The following is an 18,352-nucleotide window of genomic DNA, read 5'->3' as shown; positions in this document are numbered from 1 at the left end:
TGGAAGAAAAAATTTGTTTGAAAGCTTGGATGAGTCTGTAAGATCTACATTAAAGTTTGGAAACAACTCAACAGTTTCAGTTATGGGAAAAGGAAGAATAAGGATTATTCTTAAGAATGGTTCTAAAGCATACATCATGGAGTATATTATGTTACTGGTTTACATCAAAACTTGCTAAGTATGGGACAATTTTCTGAAAGAGGATATTCTATGAATATTTACAATGGTTTATATTTCATCAGAGATAGAAGAATAAGATTGATAGCAAGAGTGGAGATGACTAAAAATAAACTATTTCCTTTGAACATTCAACATAAAAAGGAAAGTTGTTACAGTAGCAGTGTGCACAATGACTCTTGGTTATGGCATAAAAGGATGGGACATGTGAACTTTAAAAGTTTACAAAACTTAGCAAAGAAGGATATGGTGTCAGGTTTACCTTTCATAGAGGTACCAGAATCAAGATGTGAAAATTGTATCTTTGGAAAGCAGCACAGAGATCCATTCTCAGTCAACAAAGCTAGAAGAGCTGATCAACATTTGAAGATTGTTCATAGTGATCTGTGTGGTCCTATTGAAGTAACTTCACATGGAGGTAATGATTATTTTATAACTTTCATTGATGATTTTAGTAGAAAAGCATGGGTTTATTTGCTTAAACAAAAGAGTGATGCATTTCAAGCTTTTAGAAGTTTCAAAGCTTATGCTGAGAAACAAATTGGTAAGAGTATCAAGATCTTGAGAACTGATAGAGGTAAAGAATATACTGTTGTTGACAAGTTTATGGAAGAGCATGGCATTCAGCATCAACTAACTGCAAGATATACACCACAACAAAGTGGAGTTGCATAGAGGAAGAACATAACCATAATGGAGATGACAAGAACTATAAGAAGAACAAAATATTTACCAAAAAGTTTTTGGGGTTATGCAGTTGACACAGCTGTGTATTTACTCAACAGATGTCCTACAAATAGTTTGAACAACATAACACCAGAAGAAGCTTGGAGAGCTGTAAGACCAAGTGTAAGACATCTGAAATGTTTTGGGTATATTGCATATGCACATGTACCCAAAGAACTAAGAAAGAAATTTGATGACAAGATTGAGAAGTGTATCCTTGTTGGTTATAGTTCACTAACCAAAGGATATAAATTATACAACCCAGAAGCAGGAAAAGTGTTTACAAGTAGAGATGTGATCTTTGATGAAGATTTAAAATGGAACTGGAATAATGGATCAACAACTAATGTTGATCCATATAACAATGGATCAACAAAGGATGTTGATCCACATAATTGGATCAACAAGGAATGTTGATCCACCTGCTGCTGTCAGAACAGTTCCAGTTGAAGTTGAAGAAGAAGTGCAGATTCAAGATAATGTTGAAGAGCAACATGAAGAAGCAAGAACAGAAACAGTACAACAACAAGAAACTACAAGACCAATAAGAAAATATATCATACCTGCTAGGTTGAATGATTATATTGTATCGAGAGATGATGAAGATACTGATGATGAAGTAGTGAATTTTGCACTATTTGGAGATTGTGATCCTGTAACTTATGAAGAAGCATCAAAAGAACAAGGTTGGATTCAAGCTATGAATGAAGAAATGAAGTCAATTGAGAAGAATGATACATGGGAACTAACAGAACTTCCACCAGGGAAGAAACCCATAGGTGTTAAGTGGGTTTATAAAACAAAATACAAGTCAAATGGTGAAGTGGAGATAAATAAAGCAAGGTTAGTAGCTAAAGGTTATAGGCAAAGATAAGGAGTTGATTATTCAGAAGTATTTGCACCAGTTTCAAGACTTGATACAGTAAGGATGATCATTTCTTTAGCAGCACAAAAGAATTGGAAGATATTTCAGATGGATGTGAAGTCAGCATTCTTGAATGGAGTGTTAGAAGAAGAAGTTTATGTAGAGCAACCAGCTGGCTACATTATGGAGGGGAAGGAGAATGAATTATACAAGCTAAACAAAGCTTTGTATGGTTTGAAACAAGCACCAAGAGCTTGGTACACAAGAATAGATTCTTATTTCATTAATAAATGATTTAAAAGATGTCCACATGAGCATACTTTATACTTGAAAGCTGATGATCTTGGCAATCATATTATAATATGTTTGTATGTGGATGATCTTATATTTACTGGAAATAGTTCTGAGATGATCAAGGAATTTAGGGAGGATATGGTGAAAGAGTTTGAGATGACATATCTTGGATTGATGTCATATTTTCTTGGCATTGAAGTTCAACAAACTGAAAAAAGAATTTTTATTAACCAAGAAAGGTATGCTGAAGGAATTTTGAAGCGTTTCAAGATGGATAATTGTAATCCAATCTTAACACCAATAAAAGAGAGACTGAAGTTGACAAGAGAAGGATCAGGAGAGCTTGTGAATTCAACAGACTTTAAAGGTCTTGTTGGATGTTTGAGATATTTGACTGCTACAAGACCTGATATCATGTATGCAGTTGGATTGGTTAGCAGATTTATGGAAGAACCCAGACAATCACATTTACAAGCTGCAAAACGTATTCTGAGATATGTTAGAGGTACAATCAGTATGGGAATTCTCTATAATGTTTCAGAAGATCCAAAACTAGTTGGATTTACTGATAGTGATTGGGCTGGTGATACAGAAGGAAGAAGAAGCACATCAGGTTATGGATTTCAGTTGGGAACTGGTTTTTTCTCTTGGTCATCTAAGAAGCAACAAGTTGTTGCATTATCTACAACAGAAGCTGAGTATATAGCTGCTAGCAATTGTGCTACACAAGATGTGTGGTTGAGAATGATGCTGAAGTCATTGTTTGAAGAACAGAAGACACCAACAACAATAGTTTGTGATAATAAGTCTACAATTTCATTAACTAAGAATCATGTGCTTCATGGAAGGAGTAAGCATATTGGTATTAAATATCATTACATCACAGAGCTTGTCAGTAACAAGGAGATAGCTGTGGAGTTCGTTGAAAGTGAAGAGCAAGTAGCAGATATTTTCACCAAGTCTTTGAAGTCTAACACTTTCATTTACTTGCGTGGAAAGTTGAGAATGATTAGTAAAGAGTATCTTGGTTTAAGGGAGGATGTTGAGAAATAAACCAAGATACTATAAAGAAGACAAAAGGGATCAATAATGTTGTTGATCCAAGTAGTGTGGATCAACTATGAGAGTTGATCCAATGTGGTGTGATCAACTGGTACAGTTGACATGAAGTGGATGGATAAACAAGTGTTGTTGATCCATGGTACAATTTTTAGAAGTTTACTTGGGTTACAAGTATTACTTGTTTTAAGAGTTTGCTTGCGTGAGAATTGTCTAGAAGTTTCTTGTTAGAGTTTGTTTTTGATTAGGAAAGTCTTTTTACTTGAGAGTCAAGTTTGTGAATCATATAAATAGGTTGTTAAGCCATCAGTCGAAATATATGAATTAAGTGAAGCTTGTTTGAGTTTAGTCTTGTGTTCTTTTCATTAAGTGTTTGATATCAGATTTTCTACAGGGTTTGATATCGAATGGTTCAGAGATCCAATAATCACTTAGTCACTGACACTAGAAAGTTGTATGAAGACAAAACTCAAAAGCCACAAGCGAGATCAAGAACAAGGAATAAATGAAGTTTTTATATACAGAGTAACACCAGATTCGGAAGGGGATTTGATGGAAATTTTGCTGACAAAACAAACAAATCTTCTTATATTCTTGTACCACTATGGTCATCTCATAAAAACAAAGTCAAAAACAAAAATATGACGTATATATTTTTTGAGTTAATGGGCACCTCAACATCTATAAAAACTACATAATAAAAACCATATTTCTCTGTTTGGCTTATGAATTAGCTATATTGCCTCCAATTTTACCTCTATCTCAATTGAATATTGATAAAATTTTGTGATGACAAATCCTACTCCATCTAATCCTGAATCTCTCTACCCCAACCAGCTTGTTCTCATAGATTTACAAGACGTCAAATCTCAGAAAGAAAACTTATTGGGTGCTTAGCTTGCAAACAGAACTTTGGTTATCTAGCTATTCATACAATCATGTCCTATACCCATCACGTCGTCGTCGCAATCTAACCAATAAGAATCACTAAATTTTGTCGTCGTCTTTATCTTCGTAATCATCGTTCATTTGTTGATAGAATTACACATGCATTATGATTAGAGAAAACGAAAGAAAAAGGTGAAATATGTATACGTTTTCAATATATAGTTTGCTTCAATTCCTTGTTTTAGTATAATAAGAATATTTACCTAACTTATAATTGTTTATCTAAACTTAGACTTATCACCATTTACTAATACCACAAAAACAAAACTACTGTGTGTAAATACAAAGTAACAGTTACAGAAATGGAATGGATACATTTGGTACTACTAGTTTGGTGGAATGATGAACTCGATGTCGACGTCTCTCCAAATTTCTTGATCAAGACTTCAAAACTTAATGAGCCTTAGAAAACTGTCTTCTAATAAATACCTAACAAAGTGTCGAGCTTTCACATTGTCTGACTATTAAAGAAAAGATAATGAGTGTGTGTACGTACTTTCGGGACGGCATTAAGAAAACGATGAATGTGGTAATAATAATGTCAAGTACATGATCAGGTGTTCTTGGCGATCTTATAATAATGGTGTACAACTATACATGTTTTCTTTCATACTTCTCTTGGATCGACGAAAAACGAAGACGTTGGAGGTTTGGTTCCTGTCAAGTCGAACAAAGCCGTATGTTTTTCTTGATCAAGATTATGTTGATCAGTTTTCAATGGTTTTATGCACCATAAATCTTGATCAGGTCTTGATAATAGTTTCGAGTTCGGGATATGAAGTCTCAGAGTACTGTCCCATTCTCCAACTTCGGTAACTATAACCTTGCATGAATCATTTCTAACAGCCATGTTGTGTACATATTGGCACAAAGTACGCATAAGTGGACCAGAATCCGGCCCCTCGCAACGCAGACCGTACATGAAGTAGAATCCGAACGGATTGAAAACATCAGGTACAGAAGGTACATTCAAGAACGGGAAGAATCGATCAATCACTCTCGAGCTTTTCGCATATATGTGGCATGACATTGGTGCTCTTCCAACTCTCAACTTGAAAAGATCACCACAGTTCCATACACTAAGCATCGCCCAATTGTTGCCAGGCTTGTCCGCTGCATCTAATCCGGACCCGTTGAGCCCATTAGTCTCCAAGTGATGATCACACCATGATTCACCTCTAGGAAAAGCTATCCATGTACCTAAACTGAGTTTGTTCTTAAGGATTGTATCAATGTCATGAGGCAAGAAATCAGTTGACGCGACGAATCTCCCGTAGAGAAGCTCCGCCTGTTCTACTTTCAGCTTCATGATTTCAACACTGGTTGGTAAGTTTATGACCCAGTGGCGAACTGGATTGACTAATATCGATAGATTTCTGAATTCGATAAACCCAAGTTTGTCCATGAAGAGCTTAACTGAGGCTTCGTTGTTTTTCTCGGTGGCCATGTACGCGAAATCAACGTGATTGGTGATGAACCATTCTTCTACACTTCGAACGAGACTCAAAGCAATGCGTTTTCGTCTATGAACAGGTGATACTCTAAGACCCAAGATGTAGCCTACAATTATTTGGTTGCAGCTACTCACTGTTACAGTCTTTATAGATCCTTGAATAACACCAACAAGCTCATTATCCAACTCTGCCACCTAAAACGAGCAAAATTTAACGACGCTACAGGAAAATTTCAAAACATAATAATTGGTGCATAACTATCGTATACGTACCAGCATTTTGTAGAGTGGGCTGTTCTTTATCCTGCAGATGGGGTCTCCCATGGTGTCTGTGAAGAGATGAAACATGCTATCTGCAGAACCAACTTCACACCTTCGCTCGAGATCTTCTACACGAGATTTATCGATTTCCCTGTCGTAGTTCCTTATTGTTACATAAACTTTATCATTTATCGTCAACGGCACCGGTGAAATTCCGTTCATTAAATCAGTTGATCCCATACTAACTACAGTTGCTTAAAAGAAGAGTGGTTATGGATGAATATAACCTTAATTAAGCTAATTTGATTAAGTACAAGATTGTGGAGAAATTAAGGGTATTTATATAAGATGAGGAAATGATAAGTGTCATCATCAACCACAATTATAATTAATTATAATAACTTTGATTTGATTAATAATATTAGATATTGTGGACCTTTTATTATTATATGCGGTACTTGAAGATTAGAATTAACGAATAAAGGGTTGGATTAAGCTAGTGTTTTTGTCCCCATCTAACCAGATATGTACGTATAAAATTTTGCAGTACAAGTTGGTTGTAGTGGGTATATCAGCTCAGGCTCACGCCATGCTGCTGCTGATGCACCCCTGCTTACACCATGGTCCATGACAATGGTGGGAAGAACTTAATTATAATCCTAAAAGCTAAATGGACCACTAATAGTAATTAAAAAATCTAATTAAAAATGCACTCATGGTGAAGTTCCGCACTTCCTATTGGACATCGACACGCCGTATATCTCAATTGGGTGATTAACCATTGAGTCATGATTAACAACTCAAACTATCCACTAATTACACTTCTAGAAACATAATCATCAAAGCCAAACTTTTTTTAATTGTGATTTGGTGAGAATAAATTCTTGTATTTTGGACTGATAAAAACTTATTTTTATTTGATTAATGATATTCAGTTAAACTATACTGTAGTGTTAAACTGTAGTGTGTTTGGTTATTCCTTTTGTACAAAAAAGAACATATAATTCAGATTTGTCTGGAATGTTTAAATAATTATAAGCATTAACAGATGTTGATCAGCTGTAGCAGAATTCCTTTTCCACTAGATCTTGTCAAAATGATGGAACACACAATCAGTAAAGACTAAATGAGTACTCAACGCACCACAGAGTTCCACGTACACTAATTAAGGTACCGAGATTAAGATGGTTAGCTAATTATTAATCTTCCAGAAATAATTAGCATTTTTCTCTATGGAAAACACACGAAAAATGATTAGTCCTGAATTAAAATAGGTTATCTACAAGATTATAAGCATAAATTAGTGTTAAACCTTCTGGCATTGTCGGGTTATTTGTTTAGTCGAAAAGAATTTATGTATGAATCCATTAGTTCGCCTGGTCGAATGCTGCTGTGGTCCTCCCTTGCTCTCCTTAATTTCGCTCCAAAAGCGATATTCTTATACATGAAAGTTTGATTAACTGCCCCTAACGATTATACTTAATAAAGTCAGAAAAGGAGATTAGCCACTTAATCAGTTGCGTAATCGTTTACTTAGAGGTTTTTAATTAGTTGTAGAGCAAAATGAACTCTTTATCGGGTCTCTATTGATCAGCTCAAAGAACTGGCTTTGAAAGCTTATTTTGGATTTTGTTTGCTTTCAATAGTGGCATCTCTAGAAGGACAAATGGTGCTAGAACTTCAAGACTTGTGAAAACAGAACCTAAAAATGCACATGCAAAGTTATATACAAGATTATTTGTTTGTCAACCATAAACAAAAGTCATTCTCAAAAGTTAAAAATAATAATTTTGCTTAAACTGTCGATGTTAAGCAAAGTAATTGTCTTTTATACTTATGTTATCCTGGTTGTTAATAGTTACAATCTTTTTTTTCTCTTCTTCCGTTTCACTTTGTCAAATACAAAAACTATTTAGACTGTTGTCGTAATTTAAATTACTACTACATGGGGCGGGCAGTTTCCGAACTCCATATGATCAAACGATAGTTTTTGCTCATAACAAGTTTAGTAAACAGAAGCAGAAATAAATAGTATTCAAAAATCAGAAGTAAAACAAATTTGCTTCACAAGAAAAATATTATGATTTATAAAAAGGATACCAGCATTATTAAGTGTTGATACCGTTTCATATAGGACAAAAAATCCCACCGTTCCTGGCCGTTGGATCAATGAAATGGTATCAGCACTTAGTAATGCTTGTATCCCCTTTATAAATCGTGAAATATATATGGTAGCTATTTTGTTTTTAGAAGTTATTATGGAATGAAGTTAAAAATTTGTTTTTTCAGGACTATTAAAACATTTTCTTAGTACTAGTAAGTAGGAACACTCCATGAAATTTGATAATCATGTAGCAGCCTTGCATATATTTTGCCAAACAATTTATGTAAAATGGTTTAAACCCGAAACGTTAAAATGACCGTCAGTCACAATCGCAGCCCATGACTCTTTTTTCAAGCACTATTTTTAATTGAAGAGACAGTTACTCGCCAACTTTAAAGACATAATTTGATTGATGCATGAGAATCAACAGATATCTTTAAATGGAATCTTTGAATTACTAAATTTGATTTATTAGGCGCATAATATTAAGAATTGAGTGCATTACAATACAGCCAAATTAGCTGCAGTCCATGATCCATATCTCACTAGTTTAATTTCACTAATGCATATCCTATTCTTATTCCCATCCTCGAATCATTATTTATCAAATTATTCTTGCAACATAATCTTCTACACGATGAAACACACCAATACGATTATACGATTCGATAAGATTGTCATTTAATCCAAAATCTGTAAATTTCACTTTACATTCATTATTAGCCTGAAGAATACCGGAAGCATGTTTGTTCCATGCTTTAAGTTTTGGAAAATATATTTAAAGTTTTCATCATTTGTTGTGGCGGAACTAGGATTTTTAACCCCACAAGATATAGTGAAATCTTAGGTAAATAGAATCTTGTCTAGTGTAGTGATTTGCAAATTTGGTTCTCTCTTTTTACTTACTATTAAAAAAAATTTTGATCTGTAGATAATTAGCATACTGATTCTTCGTTATAATTTACAGTTAGACCATACTCTATGGTCAAAAATAATAATTTAGGCAAGGCAAAACCAATCACATGTCTTGATCCATTCTATATTGATAAGATAGGCCATCTAATCACACTGTCCATATTTGCCAAATTTACATCTCATGAAACTAACACTCATAGTACTATAAATATACTACCTTCACGTTTCCAAGACTATGACCAGAAGGAAGGATAAACATTAACTCTCCTTTCCATTTCTTTGATCCGGAAGATTTTCATTAATTACAATCATATGTTATGCTTATGATTGTTTTCATATGTTTAGTTGTAGGATTGTGAACCAAATTGATCATGTCCACATTTTGGATGATTAATAAGAGTTACTTGAGCTGGACGAAATTGAGAAAAAGTTAAAAGAATCTAGTCTCACTACTTTGGCTAAGCAAAAAAGATTAAGAACATGTCATTTCCAAAGACTTTTATGGTCTTATGGCCATAAAAATCTTGAAATAACTTGGTATTTGAGTTAGTCATCGGCTACTTGATCAATTGTCAACGCCCTTTGGCCACCTATTTCTGCCAATTTTATTAGTCTTATTCTGTTAATTGTTTTTTTGTTAGTCAGTAGTGCTGCACTGCCTATACTCGACATGCAGATAGGTTATCTTCAAGGGTTAAAGGATAAAATGCCCCAAAATCGACCCCCAGGTTTGAAAATGCCCCGAACGTTAGGCACGAAATCAAAATGCCCCATTATGTTAGTTTTCAAATTTTGGTCAAAATTGGGGCATTTTCACTACCTTTGACCAGTCAACTATAGTGTGATTTTTCATTTTTGCCCTTCGCAAGAAAAAATACCCGACACGTACTGATATGGTTCTCTTAACACGTGGGCATCTATTTCAAGGACACGTGGTCAAGGACTGACACCTGTAGCAAAAGTGTGTTTCGTACGTGTGCTATAGGTATTATCTTCATCTGTGTCGATTTTCAGCCACAAAAAGGAATCGAAAATTTTCCCAGATAGTTCAGAGAGCGATAGGGTTACAGGCGAGAGAGATCGAGAGATCGAGAGATTGAGATTGATAGACCGGAAGGACAAAGGGAACTGCAGATCGATAAGATAAATGAGACGGAGTAGATAAGAGGCAGGTTTTCTCTTCCTGGTGACGAACAGGTAAGTTTTTTGTTCAGAAATTTGACGTTTTAGGGTTTGTGATTAACCATGTGATGAGTATCTTTCTACATTTGATCTGTTTGATTTGGTATATGCTTTACGATTTGGGGTTAGGGTTTGTGAAATTGGTTTGCGATTTTGGATATGTGATTATGATTTTTGATTTTTCGATTCAGGGAATGTGATTATGAAATTGGTTTGAGATGATGTTGTTATAATCTGAAGTTAGGGTTTGTGACGATTTGAGATTTAAACTGAGTTGGTGATGGCTGCAGGGTGAAAGGGTTTTTGATAAATTGTGGATATGAAAACCTAGTGGGTAGATTTCAGAAAGTACAAATTAGGGTTTGTTTGTGTAGCCAATACAAATGAAAATTGTGTTGTAATTTGATTCAGGGAAAATGAAATTAGTGTAAACATTAGTATGATTACTGTAAACATTTCTGTTTTTGGTAATAATTTTTGGAATCATTACTGTAAAATTTGTTTCACTACTGTAATAATTATTGTTTTTTTGTTGGGGATCTGTTACAGAATGGGTAGCAAGGATAGGAATTTCTGGTTAACTGATATAGGTGGCCGGTTTAGAGACTTGCATATTCTTGGTTGTAAAGCTGGTACCAATGGAGATGCTTTTATGGCTATGGTAAAGACTAGGTTGGTGAATGAACAAGGTATGAATTCTACACTTGAACTGTTTTTATTTAATGATGAAGAAGGGAATGCATGTGATAAGTGTGAATCAGAAGAAATGTTTATTTCATTTTGGAACAAAGGTAAAGTAAATAAAGATAATTTGGTCAGACTGTGGTTCACTCCAATTATTCCTACTCCTTCAGTGAGAGAATGGGGTTATGTTTATGATGCTTCCAGTGTTAGTGGGGTAAGTGGTGTGACTAAGTATATCAGCCCAGTGAGGAAGAAAACTGTTAGTAAAAGGGTAGAGGTTAGGAGGAGTCCAAGACTTAATAAGACTGCTACTGTTAGTGGGCTTAAAGATATGAGACCAACAAGACTTGATTTTGAGCATGAAGAGCAAGTGGAATTGACAGAAGCATCTGTTGCTGACAACCATGTTCATGAATCTCAAAGTATTCCTACACAGTCATCTGTTGCAGCCAACCATGTACAGGGGTATGAAGATGACCAGGTGAATTTGCCTAATGTACATCAAGATGAGTGTCATCCTGATGACAAGCCTGACTTTCTCTTTAAGGACTATGATGAGGAAGAGGATGGTGAAGATGAAAGTGAGGATGAGAGTGGAGATGATAGTGAAGAAGAAACACAAGAACAGATGAATTATGAAGATTGGGTTTCTATGTGTGCTAGGGGTATAGATGTTGGTAATGACCCTGATGATTGTAATGAAGATTTCAATGTAGGTGGCTTTTATGAAGAGCAAAGTGTACCAGTGAATGCATCTTCAGATGAAGATATTCCCAGCCAAGAAGTCACTCAAGAGGAAGAAACTAAGTGGGAAGAAGATTTTGGTCAGCATTTAAATGAACCACAACGTCTAGAAATGATAAATGAAGATACTCCTGAGGTCACACCTGGTGAAATAAGTACTGATATGGCTTTTGGAAGTATGCAAGCTTATAAGGATCATTCAAGAGAATATGCAGTGTTGAAACATAGGGATTTTAAGATGAAGAAAGGAGATAAAATCAGACACTATTCTTATTGTGCTTACAGGGATGCCCAAAACTGTGCTTGGATGGTGAATGCAAGAAAGGTACCAGAGAAAGATGATATGACAGTCACAGTCAGAGAATGCAACATAAAACACACTTGTAAAAATACCAATGAAGACTACAGCAGAAAATGCAATGCAAAATTTGTAGCTAAGTATTTGTTGAAGACGATGGATGTTGCTTCACCAGTGGAGAAGGCAGATGATATAGCCAAGAAAATCATTAGACCTCAGTTGCAAACTGAAATACCAAAATGGGTTGCTCGTCATGCAAGGGTATCATGTTTATGCTTTGTTTTTGTTATCTTTTGTTTGTTTATTTAATAAATTTTGGTATATTTGAATTGCTAATTTTGTATCTGTGTGTGTACACAGAGATTGGTGCTAGCAGAAAGGGATGGAACATTTGAGACTTGTTACAAAAAAAAACCACAATTGGTCATAGCTGCTACCTCATTGAACCCAAGGAGCATAGGTCATTTCAGCTGGTCCAAAGATGATAAAGATAACAGATTTGAGAGTCTCATTTTGGCGTATAATGCACAAATAAAAGGTTTTATGAATGGTTTTAGAATGGTTATTGGGTTAGATGAAGCTCACCTAACTGGTAAGTTTGGTGGTGTGATGCTTTCAGCAACAGGTATAGATGCTCAGAATGGGGTATTTCCTTTATGTATGATGATTTGTATGGGTGAAACTGAAGAAAATTGGTTTATGATGTTAAAAGAATTGAGAAAAAGGATACCAGATATGGCTGGACTGACCTTTATTTCTGATAGAATGAAGGGAATTCTTGAATCAGTAAAAAGATTGTATCCTTTGTCAAATCATAGATACTGCCTAAGGTACATTTGGTTTTGACTGGTAATTTTGTTTAATAATTTTTAAAGATAACAAAAAAATTTTAACAGTGAAATTTATTAACATTTGTCCTTGTTTATTATCTATTTTTTTCCAGGCACCTATACAAGAATTTCTTGACCAAAGGATTCAGAAATCCAAGACTTGTACAGCTTCTTTGGCAGGCTGCAAAGGCATACAAATATCATCATTGGGAGGTAAGAAATGTTTGATTATATTGAATGTTCATTTTTTTAGTCAAGCCTTATTACATCAGATTATTTAACTTAGACACCTATTTGTAGGAGGCCATGCAAGAAATAGAAGAGATATCTCCAGATGCATACAAATACCTGATTGATGCAGAACCGAAGTCTTGGGCAAGGTCATGGTTTCCTCATGATGTTGCTTGTGAGCACATCTACTCCAACTTTTCAGAAAGTTTTAACAACATGGCCCTGAAATTCAGAGGCAAGCCTCTCACTCAGTTGGTTGATATGTACACACACTTGGTGATGGTTTTGTTTTCAAATAGAAGAAAGCTTGTTGCAACTTGGCAAGCTGGTGACCTTGTTCCTGCTGGGAAAGATCTCATTAAGGTGATGTGTGATCTTAGAGGTAACTATGAATGTGATCCTTCTATAGAGAACAAAGTGTATGAGGTGACCAACAAAGCTACTAGCAAAGTTTTTGTCGTAAAAGTAGAAGAAAAAAAATGTACATGTAGACAGTGGCAATTGAGGCAGTTCCCTTGCTTGCATGGTGTAGTTGCATTGTTTAAATTGAATCCTAATTGGTCCAAGTGAGTAAATCTACTACACCTACATAGTTGAATGTGGTTATGCAATAAATGAATGATGACTGATTTTATCAATTATTTGTGCAGGTATTGCAGTAAGTACTACACTGTAGATTACTATAGGACAGCCTACCAATGGTCAATAACACCTTTGGGAGACATTGATGAGTATCAGAATAAGGTTTGATAATCAAAAGGACAGCCTACTTTAACTTTTAGCCCTTAACTTTTTCAAAAGTCTTTACTTTTTCCATTGTCTGATTTCAAATTTTTTTACTGATTTTTGAGAATCTTTTCATTGAATAATATTATCTACTTTTGTACTTTTAATTTAGTGTATTATTATTATGGATTTTTTTTATTCTCTAGATCTGTGCATTTAAAGTTTACTAACCCTAACTTCTATTTTGTTTGCAGACTGGTATCAACATTATACATCCACACAGATTGAGAGATAAGGGAAGACCTTGTGTCAAGAGAAAGAAGTCTTGGTATGAGAAGAACAAGCAGCCCAAAAGAGTAACAAAGTGCAGCATATGTAAAGGTCTTGATCATAACATCCTTACCTGTCAAGGTCCTCCAGTTGGTTTTAATCCAAAGAAGAAAGGAATTACAATGGAATGTTCTGTTAATGGAGATGAGTTTTGTATTACTGCTGCACCAACAAAAAAGACGAGGAAGGCCTTGTCTGCACCAATTACTGCAACAACATCTGCATCAAAGACTGCTACTACTGATGTACCACCATTTTCAAAGGGCAAGGCAGCTGCTACTACACCATCTTCTTCTACAGCTGGTTCCCAGAAAAAGTGTAAGACAACTGCACCATCCTCCTCCACTGCAGTTGATGTTGGATCTAAAAGGAAGGTACCATCTACTTCTTCTACACCTTCTAGTGCCTGTTTTAACCAGATTTTTAATGGTAATTTTAACATTTCTAGCCAAACAATCAACATTACTGAACCATCATCAAAAAGGGTTAGAAAGCCTAACTCCAAGTATCAACAATAGAAATGCAGGGTTCATATTTTATGTCTTTTAGCATTTATAGACCTATGTCTTTTAATGGCAGACATACTACTAGTTAGTTTATGTTGAAAGTTTTAGCAGACTTTTATTTATGAATCTATGGGTTTAAAAAGTATGGACACAATCATGGTTTTATTTCTTAATTCAGCTCATTACATTGAGGAATACTTCCAATATGATAACATTACATTAACCTTTTCTGACATGAGTTTTGGTTGTGCTTTATCTTCTAATTGTGCACTTTATCTTTAGTTGTGCACAAATTTGATCTTCAATATTATCTAATTGCTTTTGTTTCTTCATAAAGATTGCATCAGAAACCCATTGGAAATCTTCACATTCTAGGCATTTTAGGTAGTCAATACCATAATTCCATGATGTTTGAGCTATGTTTAAAATCCTCACCTTTGTTGAATTGCATTTGGGGTTGATACATCTAGTCTGTGACCAAGGACAATCAGAAAATTTGTGATCACCAACACAAGCTTTACAACCTCCATTGTACTGAGGTGCAATGGATTTAATTGCATCATCAAACCATTCGAAGTATGAACACATGGGATTAGAGCAAGAGAAGAATTTCTTCCCTGAATTAGCACCATCTTTGACCTTTAAAAGTTTACGAATACCATTACAAGGAACTAATTTACACCTTGTTTAGATCCAATGACAATCAATTGATTGATGATTTCTTTCGTTGCACATCTCACATTCCCGGCTTGATGTAGCAGCCATTATGAAGAAAAAAATTTTTTTTACTGATTTTTGGTTGGATCATCTTCACAATTTATAAGTCAGGGGAGACAAAAAAAAATGACCGTTATTACAACGGTCGGAATCTCACAACGGTCGGAAAATCTAGCCGTTGATTAGCTAGGATGTTCCACGTGTCGCGATCCTAGCTAATAGGATACCGTGGTCATTTAAAAAAAATCGGTAAATGTAAAACCCAAAATCTATCGCCGTCCATTTTTGTAATCGGTACGTGTCGCAATCTCAGTAAATGACGAAAATAGGACCCTAGATTTTCATCTTGGTGAACAGAAGAGTATAAATGTCAAGCGATTTCCACGTGCGGGCCACATGCTTACGCATTTGACCACTTAACGCTCTGAAACGGAAAACATAACAGAATGGGGCATTTTGATTTCTTGCCTAACGTCCGGGGCATTTTCAAACCTGGGGGTCGATTTTGGGGCATTTTGTCCTTTAACCCTATCTTCAAAGCACGCCCTAAAGGCAAAAACACTTTGGTATGCGTATATAATCCGACGGGAAGGTCAAGTAGTTAATGTTAGATGCGTCTCGCTTTGGATCTCTTCTGCTGCTCACACTATGAGTTCTGCAACCGATGCATCTTTCACTTCAACATCTTTCTGAACATAATATTTTTGGCCACCTTAACCATTGAGCGAATGGATCTTCATATTAGTGTACGTTTAGATATGGTGCAAGGGGAGATTTTATTGTGGCTCAACAACATAATATTATAACAAGATTTGCATTCTTTGGAAAATCCTACCATTAGACCTTATGCATCTTCTCCTATGTTACATGAATGAATATGTGAAAAATAGTAAACATATTGCCAAATGAATATCTTTTCATAATGGTACATATTGCCCCCACATACATGGTTGTTTCTTTTTCTTTTGTTGAAATAGTTCCAGAAAATCACGTATGGGCATAGAATGATGGAACATTTTGCAAGGCCTATGGTCTTTGAATCTGAAGTTTCTTTTGAGAAACTGCGTGTCTACAGCTCCAAAATCATATTCAAGTTAACCCATGAAGTCCAACAACAGTCCCAAGGCATTGAGTTTGAGTAATTTGCCGCTCCACTAACTGTTCGATTAAGGTGCTATAGGTGAGAGTATTTGTAAGATCCAACTGTTTCTGAGATAAAAAGACAAGCGAGTGCACTACAGCGCTAGTATTCTAGAACCTAATGTATCATTGGTGAAACTACCAATATGGCTAATGAACACTGTACGGATTTTTACTGAAGATGGACTTGTATACGTATACTGCAATACTCCAAGTAGAGCAGAATCATGTATCAAAACATGATGCACATACAACTGCAAATCATCTAACATACAAGAAGGAATACCTTGAAGCCAAAATGTCTAGAAGAGATGAATGAAAGAACAAGAAAAGAAAGATTGTGAGTAAAACGGATGAACCAAATGAACTATGTACATTTATGATTCAACAAACTTCTTCCACCTACAAAAATCCCCTTTTTAAATTTACCATCAGTATGGTCTTTGTGCCCCATTTTGGTGCAACGATGCAAAAGGTTAATGCACAACTTGGACAAACCTACACACTAGTACTCTTAGTACTGCTAAGTGTACAACGCATTGATGTCCCATGTTCTCTGTTAACGCAACATTGCTTTAATGTCCCATGTTCAGGATACATGACTATGTTGTACTTCTTCCTTATTAAGATCCAAACTTAGAAATGTTTTATGTTGTCGAACAACTCATGAACTGTACAAGACACTTGAGTCACTACCTATTCTGGTGTATGTGTACCTAGATATCATGTGTAACCGGCCCCTATGCTGTTACCTGCAGTCCTCCCATTTCATTAAAAACATAGTGCTACAACGACAACTGACAACACTTAAGACTGAGAAGCAAAAACTGTTATTCCAACCATTACCAATAATGCCGCAGCTTAGCCAAGAGAGTACAGAATCAAAGACACTAAATACTGACGAGGATCAATTGGCAAAAAGATGTCTCAGCATAAATCAAAATTAATTTAGCAACGTAGAGGATCAATATAATTGGCAAAAATTGAAATGTATAAATACATTCTAATAGATACTATTATAGTTCTTGCTATATATATATGTAAAAAATTTCATGGAAACAAGAATGTAATCCTTGTCAAAAAATGAAAAATACAATCGAAACACATAAGGGAAAAAAACAACTTACCAACTTTGGATTTACATATCCAAACAATTAATGTAGAGAGTTGCAGAATGCATGTGGTAACTGGTAACATTGCAGGCTTGCAGCTACTTCACTGCACAATCCAATCCTATTCTTATACCCCTTCGGTGCTGGCTACTCAAATTTATGATGATTCAACAAACCTCTAATCTAATACCATAAATTGAACTTTTTTTTTTCCTTTTTTTTGTTCGTTCCATGAGATATGAAACTGGATGAGGACATCTAAGAACACCATGAGACTCAAATCATCAATAATCCTTTTGAGTGTGCTTGCATATGCATTCCTTTTCATAAATTTAAGGCTCTATCCTCTGAGTGAATGTCAGACATGCAAGACTTCAACATCAACCAAACCCAATATATTTCAAATTAACTAGATATCAAAGAAGAATGAATCTGAATCACCCCAAAAACTAGAAGTTGTTGTTGCTGGATAATCATCATCTTGATGTTCTTCATCAATATGTGTGTAAGACCAGAATGCTGGTGGTGAAAATGGTGGTGGCACCACTGCATCTTGGTCATGCTGCTGATGTTGTTGCTGTTGGTGATGATGATGATGATGATGGTGGTGGTGGTGTTGGGGTTGGTGTTGGTGATGACGAGAAAGAGATAAGTTAGCATCAACTGAGCCCACAAGAGAAGTAATCATCTTGTTGTTCTTAGTGTTCTCTTCATCACCCATTTGATTGTTACTATTAGGGTTTACATCGGAACCTGTTGTACTTGTAGTAGTAGTACTAGTACTAGTAGGAATATCAATATCTAAAGGACGTAACTGATGATGAGCATTATGTTGTTGATGATAATGGTTTTGTTGATCTTGAAGATATTGTTGTTGCACAAGTTGATGAGGATAATGATGAAGCGTTGAGCTATAATTGGTGTAAAGAGCATAAGGAACGTAAGATGAAGGCGTTAGTCCAAAACCAGCAGGTCGAGGAAGAATAGGTCTTAGAGTTGTAGTTGAAGAAGACGAAGACGACGACGTAGACGACGAACCACCATTTGAGA

At 35.4% G+C, this 18,352-nt stretch overlaps 1 protein-coding gene across 1 annotated transcript; it reads right to left on the bottom strand.

Moving 5' to 3' along the window:
• Positions 1-4,215: 4,215 nt before the first annotated feature.
• LOC113284232 (probable N-acetyltransferase HLS1) lies at positions 4,216-6,184 on the bottom strand. Its single transcript, XM_026533643.1, has 2 exons — positions 5,796-6,184; positions 4,216-5,717 (listed from the first exon to the last, which is right to left on the bottom strand). Exons 1-2 carry the CDS (start codon positions 6,021-6,023, stop codon positions 4,677-4,679), a joined length of 1,269 nt encoding a protein of 422 aa, XP_026389428.1. The 5' UTR covers positions 6,024-6,184; the 3' UTR covers positions 4,216-4,676.
• Between the last annotated feature and the right edge of the window lie 12,168 nt (positions 6,185-18,352).

This window comes from Papaver somniferum, chromosome 5 (assembly GCF_003573695.1).
Source record: "Papaver somniferum cultivar HN1 chromosome 5, ASM357369v1, whole genome shotgun sequence".
Classification (NCBI taxonomy): domain Eukaryota; kingdom Viridiplantae; phylum Streptophyta; class Magnoliopsida; order Ranunculales; family Papaveraceae; genus Papaver; species Papaver somniferum.
Note: the sequence above shows the minus strand (reverse complement) of the source record. Positions and strands in the feature narration are given on the sequence as shown.

What these genes read in the sequence shown, in the direction of transcription:
- LOC113284232 (XM_026533643.1), bottom strand. Translation starts at nt 6,023, where the DNA reads ATGGGATCAACTGATTTAATGAACGGAATTTCACCGGTGCCGTTGACG. An exon ending in GCCCACTCTACAAAATGCTG is followed by an intron (nt 5,718 to 5,795) that starts GTACGTATACGA and finishes TGCTCGTTTTAG; the next exon opens with GTGGCAGAGTTGGATAATGA.